General features: G+C 44.4%; 1 protein-coding gene and 1 pseudogene across 1 annotated transcript; both read left to right on the top strand.

Moving 5' to 3' along the window:
• The first annotated feature begins 4,222 nt into the window (after positions 1–4,222).
• Positions 4,223–4,402, top strand: LOC132224045 (protein CEBPZOS-like). The gene has a single exon (XM_059679121.1). It carries the CDS (start codon positions 4,223–4,225, stop codon positions 4,400–4,402), a length of 180 nt encoding a protein of 59 aa, XP_059535104.1.
• Positions 4,403–7,465: 3,063 nt separating this feature from the next.
• LOC132223728 (histone-lysine N-methyltransferase NSD3-like) lies at positions 7,466–7,999 on the top strand (annotated as a pseudogene).
• Positions 8,000–19,605: the final 11,606 nt, after the last annotated feature.

Genomic DNA, 19,605 nt, shown 5'->3' with positions numbered 1-19,605 from the left:
GCCTGACTGCCACGTAGATCGCGATCACCTTTCAAGCTGCGTGGGTAAAACCCGTGAGACTGGGTCCTGGCCTCGATGTGCTGCCACGTAGATCTCGGCAGCCAGCAGCCACCTCTTCCCTGCTCCCCGCCCCCCTCCCCCCTCCTCCGACCCCCGTGATCGGAGAAGTACCTGTATTTTTAATAATTTCTTGACATGGTAAAAGAATTTTACATTGCGATCCAAGGGTGGTGGGGTGAGGAGAAGGAGCAGCAAAACAATCCAACAGACAAAAAGGGAAACAGAAATGCATGGTGGAAGGGATTTCAAGGGTGGGTAGGGGCATTGCCCAACTAAAATGCAATTGGTTTGTTACTGAGTACTATTCATGGGAAGACAGCATCCTGACTCCTTCTCTATACAGCATACTGGGAGTAAATATGATGCATCCAGGTGGAAATGTGATTAAGGGTTGGAAGACAGACAGGGAAAGAAGAAGTCAGAAATAGACACTGAGTGAGTTACTGGCTGGCTGGCTGCAAATACTGAGTCTCCAATAGTGATAGAATAAACAAGTGGGGGATATCTCTGGAAGATTCAAGATATAGGGGGCAACTTTTCTATGGTTTTAACTTGCCCAGCAGATTTCCACATACACACGTGTACACGCCTATGTTTGCATGCACACACATATACACATAACTGACTGCCCTCCCTGGAAGCACAGAAGAAGAAGCCACCAGAAGAAGAAGCCGCCCACCCTTGGTCCAGGCGCCAGCACCTGCGGCTGGCTGCAGCCCAGGAGACGGACAAGCCACCCACCCGAGGTCCCAGGCTGCAGCCACCCGGAGAAGCTGCCAGTCCTATGGTCCAGGGCACCAGCACCTGTGGCCAGAGAAATAGGTTCCCTCTTCTCCTACTGCAGTCATTACTTCAATATTCCCCTTCTGAATTTCTCTCCTGTGCTGCAAACCAACTCCACTTTTCATCCGAAGGATACGGAACAGAGAGAGCAGTGTTAAAAGCTTACATTTTTAAGCCTGTAAGGTTGGTACTTAAACATATAAATGGAAAACTAGAGTCCTTCAGGTCACAAAGGCTACAAAGGACTGGGACAGCGCATGACCTATTGTATCCAGCAATCCATATGGGGACTGAAAACTTTGCAATGATGACAATTACTGAAGATTTGAATCAACTAAAATAGTTGACAGAGACAATTCTTCTATCTTTGAAAATATCTACATCAAATCTGTTTAAATAGATTTTCATCTGCATAATATAACACATTCTGACAAGACCACCACCACCACCAATGTGCTCAGTGTTGTACCGATAAATGTTTAGTAACTGAGGGAAACCCCCCTTATCTCCCCCCCCCCACAGTGCACAAATTTTTGTGCACCGGGTTACTAGTATAGAAATAATACCTGATGCTGGATCTGCTCCTGCCAGTGAAAATGGAAGGGGCTGACATGAGAGAGAATTGCAATTCCTCCAGCAGCACAAGAAAAGGAATGTGTTTTCCAAAGATTGCATGTAGACCCTGAAAAGGGGACAATAGTGGGTATTTTCTCCACCCTCACAAAGGAGAGACAAGGATTACTTCTCCCCATGCCTCAAGCAAATGACAAACACCTTCAGAAAGCTTGACATATGTCCCCTGGAGTTAGAGACAGTGGAACCAGTATGTGATTCAATGAAGCTGAGCCTGGGGCAGGAACTGACTGGATCTGACTGTAGAAGAGAGGGCTGGTTTGGAGCAAACAGTACTTCTAACACCTGCTGAAAGAAAGACCGTGTTTTCCATGACTGACATATGGAGTCTGAGAAAGTCAATGGACAAAGACTGTCTTAAAAGGAAAGCATCCGGACAACCAAGATGGCGGCCTAAGGCATATACCTGTACCTCCCGCCCCTCACAACCACGTTAAAACTACAACTAAAAGGCAAAACGGTTATCATCCAGAACCACGGGGAAGCTGGCTGAGTGGAAGTTCTACAACTAGAAGGAAAGAAAAAAGCGCACTAAGGCTGGGTAGGAGGGGCGGAGGCCCGTGAACAGGGCTGCACCTGGGCGTGCGGTTTTTGTCAATCGGGAGATACAAGCTCCCGACTGCACTGACCTCATTTCCAGCGAGTCTCTAGGGACCCAGACTCCTACAGGGAGAAACTGGACTGTCCAGCATCAGGCCAGAAAGTGAGGGTGGCTTTCTTGCAGAACTGCTCGCAGGGATCATTATTACTGTGGGGGCACAGGATGCAGGGACATGGAGACGCCAAGACACGGAGACACCAAGACGCAGAGACAGCTGATGGACAGCCATTGCTGTTTGCTGCACCCTGGTGATTCTCTGAGACCCCACCCCAGCCAATTTACAACCCCACCTAAGCTGTGCGTAGCGGCGCAAATGAATCACCTGTCCTTTTGCAGCCTGACCTAACAAACTGCAGCTGGGTCAGAGAACTGCAAAATTTCCAAACCCCAAACAAAGAGGAAAAATCTGCAGATCTCGCGGTAGCTCCTGCTGGGTGGACTCACACAGTGGTTGAATTTGTACCTCCTTGGAGATCCAGGAGCCAGCATACCTAGTGGTTAGATACCAGATTTCAACTCCTCACATCCCTAAGTACACACTCAAGAGGCAGACTCAGTGAGCACCAAAGCCTCACTGAAGCAAGTCCTGCCCAATAACGGTGTCCCCAGCAGAGCAATTCTTCCACTACAGACACAGAGTGTGCTTGCAGTCAATTGGCCTGGAGATCATTTCCTCCCAGGGATACCAACAGCAATCAAGGCTTAACTACAACAAAACTGTACACCCAGCCCACAAAGGGGTGCACCAAGAGTGTCTACCTCAGGTGATTGGGGAGGCTGAGCCACTGGGCCCAATAGGACACCTACCACACAAAGCCACTCTATCAACACAGGGAAGCAGCCAAAATGCAGAGACAAAGAAACATGCCACAAATGAAAGAAATGAAGGAAAGCAAATTACGGGACTTAGAGCACAAAACCACAGTTATAAGGTTATGCAAGAATCTTCTACAAACCTCCGAGGAACTTAGTCAGACCTTCAAGGATCTTAATGAGAATGCCAAAAAAAAAAAATGGAATAGAACCAGTCAAAAATAAAGCATACACTGACTGAAATAAAGAATAATATACAGAGATCCAACAGAAGACTAGAGGATCCCAAGAATCAAGTCAAAGATTTGAAATACAAGGAAGCAAAAAACACCCATCCGGAAAAGCAAAAAAAAACAACAACAACAAAAAAAAACAATCCAAAAATATGAAGATAGTGTAAGGAGCCTCTGGCACAATTTCAAACGTACCAACATCTGAATTATGGGGGTGCCAGAAGAAGAGGGAGAGCAAAGATACTTAAATCATATTAGAAGAAATAATGACAGAAAAATTCCCGTACCTGATGAAAGAAATAGACTTACAAGTCCAGGAAGCGAACAGAACTCCCAAAAAGAGGAATCCAAAGAGGACCACACCAAGACACATCATAATTAAAATGCCAAGGGCAAAAGACATAGAGAGAATCTTAAAAGCAGCAAGAGAAAAACAGTTAGCTACCTTACAAGGGAGCACCCATACGACTGTCAGCGGATTTCGCAACAGAAACCATGCAGGCCAGAAGGGAGTGGCAAGAAATATTCAAAGTGATGAATACCAAGAATCTACAACCAAGATTACTCTACCAAGCAAAGCTATCATGTAGAGTTGAAGATCAGATAAAGAGCTTCACAGACAAGAAAAAGCTAAAGGAGTTCATCACCACCAAACCAGGATTATGTGAAATGCTAAAGGGTATTCTTTAAGAAGAGGAAGAAGAAAAAGGTAAAGATACAAATTATGAACAACAAAGGGACAACAAATACATATTTATCAACAAATGAATCTAAAAATTAAGTCAATAAAAAAATCTGATGAACAGAATAAACTGGTGAATATAATAAAAGCAGGGGCATAGAAAGGGAGTGGACTGACAATTCTCAGGGGGAAGGGGGTATGAAGGGTGCGGGAAGAAACTGGACAAAAATCTTACACCTATGGATGAGGACAGTGGCAGGGGGTAAGGGCATGGGGTGGGATGGGAACCAGGTGGAGGGGAGCTATGGGGAAAAAAAAGAGGAATATCTGAAATAATCTGAACAATGAATATTTTTATATAAAAAAGGAAAGCATCCAAGGCAAGGTTGATTTGGGCTACCCAGAGTGGGTGTACGGATGGCCCAAATTCTGGAAACACTGGCAAAGAAGATCTTTAAAGGAGTTTTAGTAGCTGAATTGTGGGCATTTTTTTTAGCATATATTTTGTTTAATAAGAAGAACGCAAGTCAGGTTTATTACAAATCCATCAAATATTCTAGAATGTATGGAGTCAGACAGCAAGATCAAGAAAAATGATTGAACAACAAAAGTTAGGAATTTGGTCACTGGTACAGGTGTACCCTATTGCATAGTATCAGCCATGATTAAAATTCCAAAGTTGACATTGATAGATTTTGGAATATGTAAGGCAAAACGTAAATTCCAATTAAGCCAGAGGTTTTGTTCTTTGGACTACCTGTGAAGAAATTATGGAAGGTATGTTGATCATGTTATAAATAAAGTTTTGCTTATACTTTAAAAAGGAACACCCAAGAGTAGCACCCAGGGAGACAGAAAACCCCAACAGAAAAGAGAACAGCAAAGGCCTGGGTATTTAGGGGAGTTTAATGTCCAGACAGAAGCTGCACCCATGGAGCCCTCAGATGAAGGTGGGCATGCTCTCGTACAGCCGAGTGCAAAGTACGGCCCGCGGGCTGGATCCGGCCCGTTCGGCTGTTCTATCCGGCCCACGGAGCCGAAAGAGCGGAGGGTTCTCTTGCTCTCCCCTCCGATCCTTCACCAGCAGCAGTGTTAACATGTATTAGTTCACACAAACACTCCATCCATGCTTTGGTTCCGGCCCCCCGGTCCAGTTTAAGAACCCACTGTGGCCCTCGAGTCAAAAAGTTTGCCCACCCCTGCTCTAGTATGTGGCTCACATAGGAAGAGAAGCTAGGGATGAAGATGCCCTGAAGAGGAAAGGAATGTGTTTCCAAAGTCAATATGTACTAGTACACGCTGAGGAAGCAGTAACGGTGGGAATTTTCTCCACCCCCATGAGGAGAGGACAAGACAAGGATCACCTCCTCCTGACCTTCATCAAATGAAAACAAGCTTGAGAAAGCTTGGCTCCTGTCTTCTTCAGTCAGCTGGACCCCAGAACCACTGCCTGACTCATGCAAATGAAATCGGGAATCGGGGGCTGAAAATGCCTGGCCGGACCACACAATAAGGCTGGACTGAATAAATAGGACCTGCACTTCCACCACATGCAGAGAGGGACTGTGATGGCCATAGTCCACATGAGAGCCCTGCAAAACCAAGTGTCCTCCGTTGTCTGATAAGGAAAGCACAAAGGCAGAGCACCCAGAGAAGCAATGACCCTGACACAAGTGTGGCTCAAGGAGACTAGGAGGTGAGGGGGAGTTCGGTGGCCAGTTAGAAGAACGGCACCCGATGAGACCAGAGCCAGCAGTCTGTGGTCTCTTTAGGAAGTTCAAAATGGACCCATAAGGGCATGGGCTCGGGATTTCCTCTGTTCCCATTACACATTTAATGACCCTGCCAGGGTGTGTTCTTCTCCACGTGCACTTTTCTCCCTGGAACCACATCTGGAGTGGTGGTCAAGTGGAGGAAGGACATGACAAGAGAAAAGGCAAAAAGAAGTACTCCATTCAACCCATACACAGACACACACACCACTAGCAAGACTACAAAATCCATGAAGGGGCCAGTTTCCACTAGACAGAAATTTCCCAGTATTTAGAAGTGTAGGGTTTTGACTGGTACAGGACACTAGGCTACTAACTGCTTCAAAGGGACCACAAGATGACTGGGTATTTAAGAGGGAAAATTTGGCTAAGAGACCTTTTGGAGATTTCCTGCCAGACCAGGGAAGAGTAAATCCCAAAGGCAGCTTTCATGCATAAGTAGAAAGAGACTATGGTTACTTTCTTTTATGCTCACCAAAAGACGCTCAATGAGCCCTAGCCTGTATGGCTCAGTGGATTGAGCACTGGCTCACAGGCTGAAGTGTTCTGCGTTTGATGCTGATCAAGGGCACGTACTCAGTTGCAGGCTTGGTCCCCGGCCCTGGTCGGCGCACACACGAGAGGCGACCAATCGATGTGTCTCTCTCACAGATGTTTCTCTCTGTCTCTCCCCTGCTCCGTTGCCTTTCTCTAAAGTCAATGGGAAAATATCCTCACGTGAGCATTAATAAACAAACAAGAAAACAAAACAAAAGGATACTCAATGAATGGTTGTTAAAGACCTACTCTGCAAGAAAGCCTATCTTTTGGAAAAGTTTCTGCTTTTCCTCCAACAAATGTAATACAACAGTATCAGAAAAGTTACCCGGCCGGTTTGGCTCAGGGGATGGAGCATCAGCCTGCAGACTGAAGGGTCCCGGGTTCGATTCTGGTCAAGGGCACATGCCGGGGTTGCGGGCTTAATCCCCAATAGAGGGTGTGCAGAAGGCAGCCACTCAATGATTCTCTCTTATTGTTGATGTTTCTACCTCTCTCTCCCTCTTTCTTCCTCCCTGATATCAATAAAAGTATGTTGTTGTTGTTTTTAAAAAAAGCTACAACATTCTTAGACAGGGCTGTGCAAATGTGCAAAGGTCACTGTGGGAGAGTCGGGGTGGGAGGACTTTGTGCACAGTGGCAGGAGCAGGCAGTGGTGGCACCAACAGCCAGAAACCAGGTAGAGGCAGAGGGGACTTGTCCACTGGTAGCCATGGACAGGCACGCGAAGGCAAAATGGAGCCTCAAACCGGGAGGACCCTGCCGCCTTGGTCCAGCCACCAGCCACAGGCTACTCTCTGATAGCAGCAGCTGCACTGCGACCCACATTCCTCCACCTCCCCTGCCTATACAACCTCCTACACCAGGGGTGGGAAAACTTTTTGACTCGAAGGCCACAATGGGTTCTTAAACTGGACCGGAGGGCCGGAACAAAAGCATGGATGGAGTGTTTGTGTGAACTAATATAAATTCAAAGTAAACATCATTACATAAAAGGGTAAGGTCTTTTTTTTTTTTTTTTTTAGTTTTATTCATTCCAAACGGGTCTTATCCGGACCTAGGGCCGTAGTTTGCCCACGACTGTCCTACACTCTTCCTCCTCTGGTTTCTAGGCCAGGCCCTGTGCCTGCCGCCATGGCAGAAGCATCTGACATCAGAGAAATCTAGCCCAGAGATTTCCTATGGCCTAGGTTGGTACCATCTCCTCCCCCTGCAGCCCCAGTGGCTGTCTGTACCCAGTGACACTCTGGGCCTCGTGTCTCTCCTGTGATAATACTGACACAGCCAGCAAGTTAGAATGGAACAAACTGAAGACCTGATGAGAGAAAGGGAAAGTTGCTGGAGCAAAACAATGGATTTCCCTTTCTCTTTCAGGCAAGGGATCATGGGGAACACCATTCAGCAAGCTCCTCAACTCATTGGCTCCACCAACATCTGTCAGGAAGATGCCTTTGATGACAACAGTGACAACAGAAGATCTTCCTCCACTCACAAATGGCTTTCCACCATCAGTCGGCATGTATGAAACTCAAACCAAATACCAGTCTTCTAAGCAGTAACCCAATGCATCAGCCAATGGCTTGGGTGCAATTAGAAACTTTAGCCCCGCTATTACCATTCAGAAATCCCAAACACAAGACCACATGAACTTCTGGAAAAACCTTCTCCTCCACAGCTACCACCTCCTCCTTCGGTACTACAAACTGTGACTCCAAAGCAGATTGGCTCACCTGAAATTAAACGGAAAATAACCAAAACTCACCAGGATGTCAGGGAATTGTTTGAGTCTTCCCTCCACGGATACCTTTTCAATTAAGTACAGGCAAGTGAGCACACACAGTCAAACCATGAGCGCAGAAAAGCAGAGGGAAAGCAACAAGCATGACTCTTCTATATTAGAAGAGCACAACTCACGCAAAATCCCCAAATTGGAAACCGAGGAACAATCAAAGGGTTGCTTCTGGGGGGAAAAAACAACAAACACACAAGAGAAGATCCAGCCGGACCGGTTTGGGTCAGTGGATAGAGCGTCAGCCTGCGGTCTAAGGAGTCCCGGGTTCGATTCAGGTCAAGGGCATGTACCATGGTTGCGGGCACATCCTCAGTGGGGAGTGTGCAGGAGGCACCTGGTCGATGTTTCTCTCTCATCAATGTTTCTAACTCTCTATCCCTCTCCCTTCCTCTCTGTAAAAAATCTATAAAATATTTTTTTTAAAAAAAAAGGAGAAGATCCAGTACTAAAAGAGGAAACCTTGGTTTAACCAATATTAACTTCTGTTCCAACAACAGAAGTGCCTGCTGGACAGGGAGCCCCTGCTACCTGTACAGGCACTCCCATGCCAGGAGCGGCTCTGGTGCGGAGCCCATGACATTCTGAAGGGAGGAGCAGTGGAGGCCAGGAGTGCAGCCACAACAACACCCAGGCTGGCCTGAGACAACACGCCAAACCTGAACAGTGAGCCATGTGCCAGCAGTAACTGGCAAAGGACCCCTGCCGCACCCCTGCAGTGAGTGGCGCACTGCCTCACCACGGGCTCCCAGGTGACTGCAGTGAGCACACACCAGAGAGACCACCTCCCTGTCCTGGTTCCAGGATCCAGCGCTCCAGGACTCCGGGCTGTGAGGTCTAGCCACGGGCGCGCCTGCCCAAGACCCAGGACAGGCTGAAAGTGAGACCCAGGGGCAGCCAGCATGGTGCCCTGCCCTGGCCCCAGGACCACACTGAGGTGTGAGCCAGAGGCACCAAGCACCACGCCCAGACCCCAGGACTGTGCTGCCAGTGCGGGCCAGAGGGACATAGGGTGCCACCCTCCCACAGGCGCCGGGGCTGCACAGTGAATTGCATGCCAGAGGGCTCTGGAATCTCACAGGGAGTCGTACACCACAGCAACTATGCATGTGCCCCTACCCACCACAAACATCTGCAGCAGACAACTGAGGGACCAATCCATGGGGGAAGGGAGTACAACTCAGAGCAAAGACAATAAAGGTGTCAGACTCAAGGCAAACCCAGCCTCTGGGCTAAGGAGTCCTGGATCATTGGACCCCTGGGGGCTTCAACTTCACAGACCTCAAGCAGGTTGCCCAGGGCCACAACGAGACAGCAACTCACATTACATACAAACAAACACAAAGGCATTGCAGAAATGTAGCAGGACACAAAATTCACACCCAGAAATCTATGGCATTTTTACACACCAATAATGAACTCACAAAAAGAGAAACTAAAAACGTAATCCCATTTAGCAGTGCAACACAACAATTAAGATACCTAGGAATAAACTTAACTAAGGAGGTAAAAGACCTGTACTCAGAAAACTATAAGATGTTGGAAAAAACAGGTAGAGGAAGATATATACAAGTGGAAGAATATACAGTGTTCATGGATTCGTAGAATCAACATCATTAAAATGTCCATACTACCCAAAGCAATCTATAGATTCAACCTCATTCAAATACCAACGGCATATTGCACAGACCGAGAACTAACTCTCGAAAATTTTATATAAAATTAAAAGGGACCCCCGAATAGCCACAGCCATCCTGATAGAAGAACAAAGTTTGAGGGATCACAATACCAGATAGCAAGTTATATCACAAAGCCACTGTTCTCAAAACAGCCTGGTACTGGCAAAGAAAAACAGACAAAACACCAATGGAACAGAACAGAGAACCCAAAAATTGACCCAAGCTATCATGCTCAATTAGTATTTGACAAAAGAGGCAGGAGCATACAATGGAGTCAAGACAGTCTCTTCAATAAATGGTGCTGGGAAAATTGGTCAGATACATGCAAAAAAAATGAAACTAGACCACCAACTTACACCATACACAAAAATAAATTCAACATGGAAAAAGACTTAAATGTAAGATGGGAAACCATTAAAATCTTAGAAGAATCCACAGGCAACAAAATATCAGTCATATCTAGTGGCAATATGTTTCCTGATACATCTCCTAGGACAATGGAAACTAAGGACAAAATAAATAAATGGGACTACATCAAAATAAAAAGCTTCTGCACAGCAAAAGAAACCACCAACAAAATAATAAGAGAGTCTGCTGCATGGGAGAACATATCTGCCAATGTTAAATCTGACATGGGTTTTATCTCCAAAATTTATAGGGAATTCATACAACCTAACAAAAGGAAAAAAATGGCAAAAGGACACTTCTCAAAAGTGGACATTCAGAAAGCAAAGAGGCATATGAAAAAAACATGCTCAAAGTCACTAGTCATCCAAGAAATGTAAATCAAAATGACCATGAGATATCACCTCACACCTATCAGAATGGCGACCATCAACAAATCAACTAACGACAAGTGCTGGTGATGATGTGAAGAAAAGGGAACCCTCGTATAGTGCTGGTGGGAATGCAGACTGGTGCAGCCTCTGTGGAAAATTATATGGAGTTTCCTAAAAAAATTAAAAATGGAACTCCCATTTGACCCAGTAATACCACTGCTAGGAATATATCCCAAGAAATCAGAAACACCAAACAGAAAAGACAGATGCACGCACCCCTATGTTCCTAGCAGCGCAACATACAATAGCCAAGAATTGCAAACAGCCTAAGTGCCCATCAGCAGATGAATGGATTAAAAAGCAGTGGCACATCTACACAATGGAATATATGCTACTGTACAAAACAAAGAACTCTTACCATTTGCAACAGCATGGATGGACCTGGGGAGCATCACGCTAAGCAAAATGAAACAAGCCAGTCAGAGAAAGATAAGTATCACATGGTCTCACTCATTTGTGGAATATAATGAACATAAACTGACAAACAAAAATAGATGCAGAGACATAGAAGCATCGAACAGACAGTAAACCTCACAGGGAAGGCAGGGGATGTTGGTGGGGTGAGGGTAAGAGATCAACCAAAGGACCTGTATGCATTTAGCATAACCAATGGACACAGACAATAGAGGGGTGAAGGCCTGGGTTGAGGGTCAGGAGCGGGCTGGGAGAGGTCAATGCCGGGGAAACGGAACATATGTTAACACTTTCAACAATAAAGAATTTTTAAAATAAATCAATTAGACAGCCTGGAAAATGGCAGCAGCCAGGATATCTTTACCAGCTTCTATTACAATGCAGGACTGGAGCTTGGATGTGCAGAAGTGTGACATGTCTCCAGTTGTCAAAATTTAGTAAGTGTTAGCTCTTCAGAATGCTACAGAACATGGGAAATTAATCAATCAGTTTGTGTATTCAATGAAGGGAATGGGGAACAAAACGAAACTAAGTGTCAGGGGACAAGACACACATCATTTGTACACCAAACCACAGAAATGAAAAGGTAACTCAGAATGTTATCTTCTACGGAAACAACATCTGGTTCTGCGGGCTCAGAAAAGAAGCAATAGAAAAGGTCAATTAGAACTCGTTGTGAATCAGAGAAATCCACTGTGGATCAAAGAAGAAATTAAAAACATCCTGGAAACTAATGACAATGAAAACACAACAATCCAAAACCTTTGGGACTCAATGAAAGCAGTCCTGAGAGGGAAGTTTATAGCTCTACAGGCCTATCTCAACAAACAAGAAAAAATGGTAGTAAATCATCTAAATCTACAGCTCAAAGAATTAGAAAGAGAGCAAGAAGAAAAGCCCACAGTGAGCAGAAGGAAGGAGATAATAAAGATTAGAGCAGAAATAAATGACATAGAAACCAAAAAAACAATACAGAAAATCAAGGAAACAAAGAGCTGGTTCTTTGAAAGGATAAACAAGATTGACAAACCTCTAGCCAGGCTCACCAAGAAGCAAAGAGAAAGGACCCAAGTCAACAAAATCAGAAATGATAGAGGCGAAATAACAACAGATTCCACAGAAATACAAATGATTGTTAATAAATACTATGGACAACTCTACTCCAACAAACTAGACAACTTGGAGGAAATGGACATATTCCTAGAAAAATACAACATTCCAAAATTTAATCAGGAAGAATCTGAAAATCTAAATAGGCCAATAACTATGGAAGAAATTGAAGCAGTCATCAAAAAGCTTCCATCAAACAAAAGCCCAGGACCAGATGGCTTCACAGGGGAGTTTTACCAAACATTCAAGAACTAAAACCTATCCTCCTCAGACTACTACAAAAAATCCAAGAGGAAGGAACACTTCCAAGCTCATTCTATGAAGCCAGCATCACCCTAATACCAAAACCAGGTAAAGACAACACAATGAAAGAGAATTACAGGCCAATTTCCCTCATGAACATAGATGCCAAAATCCTCAACAAAATCTTACCAAATCGGATCCAGCAGTACATCAGAAAGATCATACACCACGACCAAGTAGGATTTATCCCAGGGATGCAAGGATGGTACAATATCCGCAAATCAATAAACGTGATACATCCCATAAACAAATCGAAAGAAAAAAACCACATAGTCATATCAATAGATGCAGAAAAAGCGTTTGACAAAATTCAACACCCATTTTTGATAAAAACTCTCAGCAAGGTGGGAATTGAAGGATCATACCTCAACATAATAAAAGTCATATATGACGAACCCACAGCCAACGTCATACTCAATGGACAAAAACTAACACCATTTCCCCTAAGAACAGGAACAAGACAGGGGTGCTCACTCTCACCACTCCTGTTCAACATAGTACTGGAAGAATTAGCCACTGCAATTAGACAAGGAGAAGAAATAAAAGGCATCCAAATTGGAAAAGAAGACGTAAAACTGTCCTTATTTGCAGATGACATGATATTATACTTCAAAAACCCTAAAGACTCCATCAATAAACTGTTAGACTTAATAAAAGAATTCGGCAATGTAGCAGGATACAAAATTAACGCCAAGAAATATATGGCATTTCTATACACCAACAGTGAATGTGCAGAAAGAGAGAATAAAAAAGCAATCCCATTTACCATCGCACCAAAAAAATTAAGCTACCTAGGAATAAACTTAACTAAAGAGGCAAAAGACCTCTTCTAGGAAAACTACAGGACGTTGAAAAAAGAGATAGAGGAAGACATAAACAGATGGAAGAACATACCATGTTCTTGGATTGGTAGAATCAACATCATTAAAATGTCCATACTGCCCAAAGCAATCTATAAATTCAACGCTCTTCCCATTAAAATACCAATGGCATATTTCACAGACCTAGAACGGACTCTCCAAAAATTCATCTGGAATAAAAAATGACCCCGAATAGCTGCAGCGATCCTGAGAAAGAACAAAGTAGGTGGGATATCAATACCAGATATCAAGCTGTATTACAAAGCCACTGTTCTCAAAACTGCCTGGTACTGGCACAAGAACAGACATATAGATCAATGGAATAGAATAGAGAGCCCAGAAATCAGCCCCAACCATTACGCTCAATTAATATTTGACAAAGGAGGCAAGAACATACAATGGAGTCAAGATAGTCTCTTCAATAAATGGTGTTGGGAAAATTGGACAGATACATTCAAGAAAATGAAACTAGACCACCAACTTACACCATACACAAAAATAAACTCAAAATGGATAAAGGACTTAAATATACGACGGGAAACCATACAAATACTAGAAGAATCCAAAGGCAACAAAATCTCAGACATATGCCAAAGCAATTTCTTCACCGATACAGCGCCTAGGGCATTGGAAACTAAAGAGAAAATAAACAAATGGGACTACATCAAAATTAAAAGCTTCTGCACAGCAAAAGAAACCATCAACAAAACAACAAGAAAACCCACTGCGTGGTAAAACATATTTGCCAATGTCATATCTGATAAGGAACTAATCTCCAAAATTTATAGGAAACTCATACAACTTAACAAAAGGAAGATAAACAATCCAATCAAAAAATGGGCAAAGGATCTAAATAGACACCTTTCAAAAGAGGACATTCAGAAAGCCAAGAGACATATGAAAATATGCTCAAAGTCACTAGTCATCCGAGAGATGCAAATCAAAACAACAATGAGGTACCATCTCACACCTGTCAGACTGGCTATCATCAACAAATCAACAAACGACAAGTGCTGGAGAGGATGTGGAGAAAAAGGAACACTTGTGCACTGGCTGGAGGGATTGCAGACTGGTGCAGCCACTATGGAAGACAGTATGGAGTTTCCTCAAAAAACTACAAATGGAACTCCCATTTGACCAGGTGATCCCACTTCTAGGAATATATCCCAGGAAACCAGAAACACCAATCAGAAAGGATATATGCACCCCTATGTTCATAGCAGCACAATTCACCATAGCTAAGATCTGGAAACAGCCTAAGTGCCCATCAGTAGATGAATGGATTAGAAAACTGTGGTACATCTACACGATGGAATACTATGCTGCTATAAAAAAGAAGGAACTCTTACCATTTGCAACAGCATGGATGGAACTGGAGAGCATTATGCTAAGTGAAATAAGCCAGTCAATGAAGGAAAAATACCACATGATCTCACTCATTTCTGGATAATACAGACCATTATAAACTTATGAACAAAAATAGATACAGAGGCAGAGCTGCCTCGAACAGACTGTCAAACTACAGCAGGAAGGCCGGGGAGGGTGGGAGGGCAGGAGGGGGGCGGGTAAGAGATCAACCAAAGGACTTGCATGCATGCATATAAGCATAACCAATGGACATAAGACACTGGGGGGTAGGGGAGGCCAGGGGATTGTCAAGGGCAGGGGGAAAAAAAGGAGACATATGTAATACTCTTTGTACTACTTTAAGCAATAATAAAAAAAAAAAAAGAACTCGGTGTGAATCAGAGAAATCCACTGTGGTTGTGCCAAAGAAGAAGACCAAAAGGGAGCAGGTTCAGACAGTTCCTCAGGCTCCATTGAAGACTGGATTACACAAAGGGTCAGTGCACAGGGGAGTGCAGGACTCTGTCAGATTCAACGACAGTGGTGTCTCTGCAGCAACTAAGGAAACTGGACTGAGATTCTTATCCAATTCCATCCCAGAAATTCCAAACTTGTCATCTCCTCCCAAGCTTTCTTTGCTGGCAGCTCTATAAACAGTTTCTTTGTTTCCAATTTTGATTTTGCCAGTCATCATTATTGACATTTTCCTGGATTGTTTCTTTGTCAAAACTCTGAACAATTGGTTCAAAGGATTGTTTTTTGTCTCAGCTGGATAGGTACAGCTTAAATCATGGAGCCAGCCTAAAACCACTCTTTACCTTATGTTGATCAATTTCAACATGGACTATCTTGGTTTTTAAATAAAGTATCAGTAATGCACATCAGCAGAGTTTTGCCAAACTGTATGCATTACAATCATTAAAAGCTTTGGTTTTTAACGTTAGTGTAGTTATGATGGAGCACAGCATAGCAGCTGTCTTTGACAGGCTGTGGTTTTTCTGTCAAAAATTAAAAAGGAACCGCATCTATGAAGCAAGACATGGTAACATCCCACATCACAGCTATGATGCTCAAAGAGAGCATCCAATTTCAGCCTACAGGAAATCACCTGTGTATTCCCAATGGAGCACTGTGACCTTAGCAGCCTCCATGAGGAAGGAGTTCAAAATTCCATGGATCATTCTGTCAAAAGTGTCTGAGAGCTGAAAAGCTTGGGCCAGGGACCACCATGAAGACAATCCACTCCAAAGCGCCTCCACTGCCATGTGTGCAAACTGAGGCTCGGGCTTCCTGGCGTGGCCAGAAGCCCATAGAGCCTGGAGGCCTGGCATTCTGCTTTACAAACAGCAAAAGGGATACAACTGTGAGAAACTAGTGTTCACCAAAATGAAGCGCTGCCTACACTGCCAGCCAGATGGACTAGTCACTAGATGCATGAAGCTGCAGTGAAATCAATAACCAGAAAACACTAAGACTTGTTAAGGGGCCTTTACAAAACAGGCTTCCTGGGAGAACCCAGTAGGCTAACCGCCCAAGACTTGAAAGTGAAGAAACAAAATCACACCAGAAATAATTCAATGTGGAAATTTTCTGAGAACAACCAAGAGAGTTCTGGTCCAGACATATCTGACAGCAGTCAAATATGCGTGGGGTCTCTATGCACTCGAACAACTCCGGTGAGGATGAAAGGAAAACTAGCTTCCCTCACTTTTCCCCAGCACCACTTCCCAATATTCTCTCCTATACCCTCTTTTCTCTCTTTCTCTGGCACCTTCCCCGTTTCCCCACTTCTCTCCTATTCTCACTCATTATGCAAAGGGATGTCTAGAAGAATGGAGTGCTTCTCTGGGTCAGGTAAGAGCCCCCAGGTCTACAAGAGGCCTTTCTTAAGGGTACCTGCACATGGCGTCCTAATGGAATCTATTTTCCCAATTTCATCTTACATATGTAGGTTTTCCTAAAATATATACACCTACAAAGAAACCTGAGCCTTAATTAGGTGTGCCTCCCTCCCTTTTTATAACCAACTTCTATTACAAACTATAAAACCCTTCACATGAAAAACAGTTCTCTTTGCAACCACGTGTTACACATCAGTTTCTTCAGTGTGACACCAAAAGCACAAGCAACCAATGGAAAAGTACTTTAACTGAAAAGTCATCACAATTTAAGAACTTTTGTGTCAAAGGGGAGTGAGTATCTACAAAGTAAAAAGACAATCCACAAAGTGGGAAAATATATTTGCAAATTATATATCTAATAAGGTTGTAGTATCCATAATATACAAAGAACTCTTAAAACTCCACAATCAAAACACAACCATATTAACCCGAGCTGGTATGGTTCAGTTGGATATTGTCCCATACACTAAAGCAGGGGTCCTCAAACTTTTTAAACAGGGGGCCAGTTCACTGTCCCTCAGACCGTTGGAGGGTCGGACTATAGTTTAAAAAAAACTATGAACAAATTCCTATGCACACTGCACATATATGATTTTGAAGTAAAAAAACCGAAACAGAAACAAATACAGTATTTATATTTGCATGTGGCCCACGGGCCGTAGTTGGAGGACCCCTGGTCTAAAGGCTTGCCGGTTCAATTCCCAGTCAGGGCACATGCCTGGTTGCAGACTGATCCCCGGTAGTGGGAATGCAGGAGGCAGCCGATTGATGTTTCTCTCTCTCCCTCTCCCTTCCTCTATCTAAAAATCAATTAAAGATCTTTTTTTAAAAAGACAACCAGCCCTAACCGGTTTGGCTCAGTGGATAGATCCTCGGCCTGTGGACTGACGGGTCCCAGGTTCAATTCTGGTCAAGGGCATGTACCTTGGTTACAGGCACATCCCCAGTAGGGGGTGTGGAGGAGGCAGCTGGTCGATGTTTCTCTCTCATCATTGTTTCTAACTCTCTATCCCTTTCCGTTCCTCTCTGTAAAAAATCAATAACATATTTATATTTTTTTAAAAAAGACAACCAAATTATACAATGGAAAGCATGAACAGATAGTTCTCCCAAGAAGATACACAAATGGCCAAAATGCACATAAAAAAGATGCTCAAAAAAGCTAACCATCATTGTCATAAGACACATGCAAATCAAAACCACAATGAGATTTCACTTCATAACTACAAGGATGGCTATATCAAAAAGACATTAACAAGTGTTGCAGAGGATTTGGAGAAATCAGAACCCTTGTACATAACCAGAATGCAATGGTGCAGTTGCTGTGGAAAACACTTTGACAAGTCTCCAATCGTCAAGCATAGTTACCTATGGTCCAGAAATTCCAGTATAGGTATATATACCCGAGAGAACTGAAAACTTATGTTCACATAAAAACTTATCTTCAAAGGTTCATAGAAGCATTATTCATCATAATAATAAAAAACCTAGAAACAACCCAAATGTCCATCAGCTCATAAATGGGTAAAACAAAATACAGTAGAGAGAAATACCACCCTTCCCCAGCAGCACCACACAGCCGGCCGCAATTCCTCGGTCCCTGCATCTCCAGGAAAACTAGGCCCCTGTATGGGCACCAAGGGGCAGTCAGTGCACAGAGCTCATCAATCGCATCCCAGGAGAGATGGAGGGTGGGCCTGCTGGAAAACCGGCAAAGACGACGAGGAAAGGCGGTGAACTACACAAGTGGGGCCAGTAACACCCAGACGCATGACCTTGCCACTCACCCATCAAGAGGAGTCAAGTTCTCCACCCCCTTGAGTCTGGGTGGACTTGGTGACTTGCTTAAACAAAGGAACGCAGGAGAGGTGACCTGGGACTTCTGAGGAGAGGCTGGGCAAGACCTACAGGTCCCTTATGGGTCATCGGGGATACTGACTCCCTCTTGGAACCAGTGCCTGCTAGAAGAAGGCCAAGCCACATGGAAAGACCAGGTGCAGACACTCTGGTCAACAGCCACGGGAGGGAGCCATCTCACATGTCCAGCCAAAGTGGACAACCGCAGTCCTGCTGTCAGCAACTGCACAACAGACCCAAGAACCACCACTGAGATTCAGCGAATTCAAAGTATTCAATAGAGGAGATCGGGCCACACACATCATGAAGACTGCGAGGTAGGCGACTTTCCAACTCCACGCAGATACATAGCACCCTCTCTAGGCGGTAGGACACGTGGCCTGAGAGGAACTCTACCCGGCCCGGATCCTGGGCCACACAGCCCTGAAATGGAGGAGTGAGTACAAAGCGACTGCTGCACCTGACTACGGCTGGTCCAGACCTATAACCTCCATGATGACGACAAGGAAGTGCCCTCACTCTCCAGGTTCATCGCTGGTTTTTTCAGCACCTGGCATTTATGAAGTTCACAATGCTTCAAAGATGAAAAGCAAGGTCCTTTCACTTCCTACCAGAATCCACAATGTGCCCACCAACCGTTAAAGTCCCCACATTCTCCCTCTGAGCCGTGCCGCCCAGCCGTGGTGCCTGCAGACTCTCAGAGGACAGAGGGCACTGGATCCCTGTGAGCATGTATAGCCTCTAGTGGTGGGTAATGGACCGTGCACAAAGTGTGGGGACAGAAAGAAACACGCTGAAAAAGTCTGCAAAACCACTAGCACCAGCAACAACCTGCTAGGTACCTTTAAGACGGTGATATTCCACGTAAAGCTCTCCACAGCTTTTTGTAGTTCTCACTCCTTCAGACCTTCCCTGGTGCCTACGCTGTGCAGGTGTTCATGCAATTCCATGGCTGAAAGAGACAAAAAGACAAAGTAGATTCCTTCTTCCTCCACTTTGTGCTAAGGAGCCAGCAATATTTCTTTTTCTAGGTATTGCTATGTGATTCCAATCCCGATGGAATTTCGTGGACATGCCCATTTAAGAATGTAATAATGGGGGAAACACTCATAATTCATGGCATCAGCAAGTCGAAAGATATGCCAGAAATCTGTGATTGTTGCACATGGATTTGAAGGGCGAAAAGGACACACGGGTTCATTCTCCTCGTTTCACAGGTGAGGAATCTGGGCTCAGCACGGTACAGAGCTTGATGCCTTTGGAGGGAGCAGGAGGAAGAGCTGGGACGAGAACCCAGGTTTTGGGAATCTCAGAGGCAGATTTCAGCTCTGTTGAGGATGCAATGCCAGCAATTATCTTTTTATTATATTGTTTCTCCACGGACCACCGGTT

The sequence above is a fragment of the Myotis daubentonii genome, chromosome X, assembly GCF_963259705.1.
Source record: "Myotis daubentonii chromosome X, mMyoDau2.1, whole genome shotgun sequence".
NCBI lineage: Eukaryota > Metazoa > Chordata > Mammalia > Chiroptera > Vespertilionidae > Myotis > Myotis daubentonii.
Note: the sequence above shows the minus strand (reverse complement) of the source record. Positions and strands in the feature narration are given on the sequence as shown.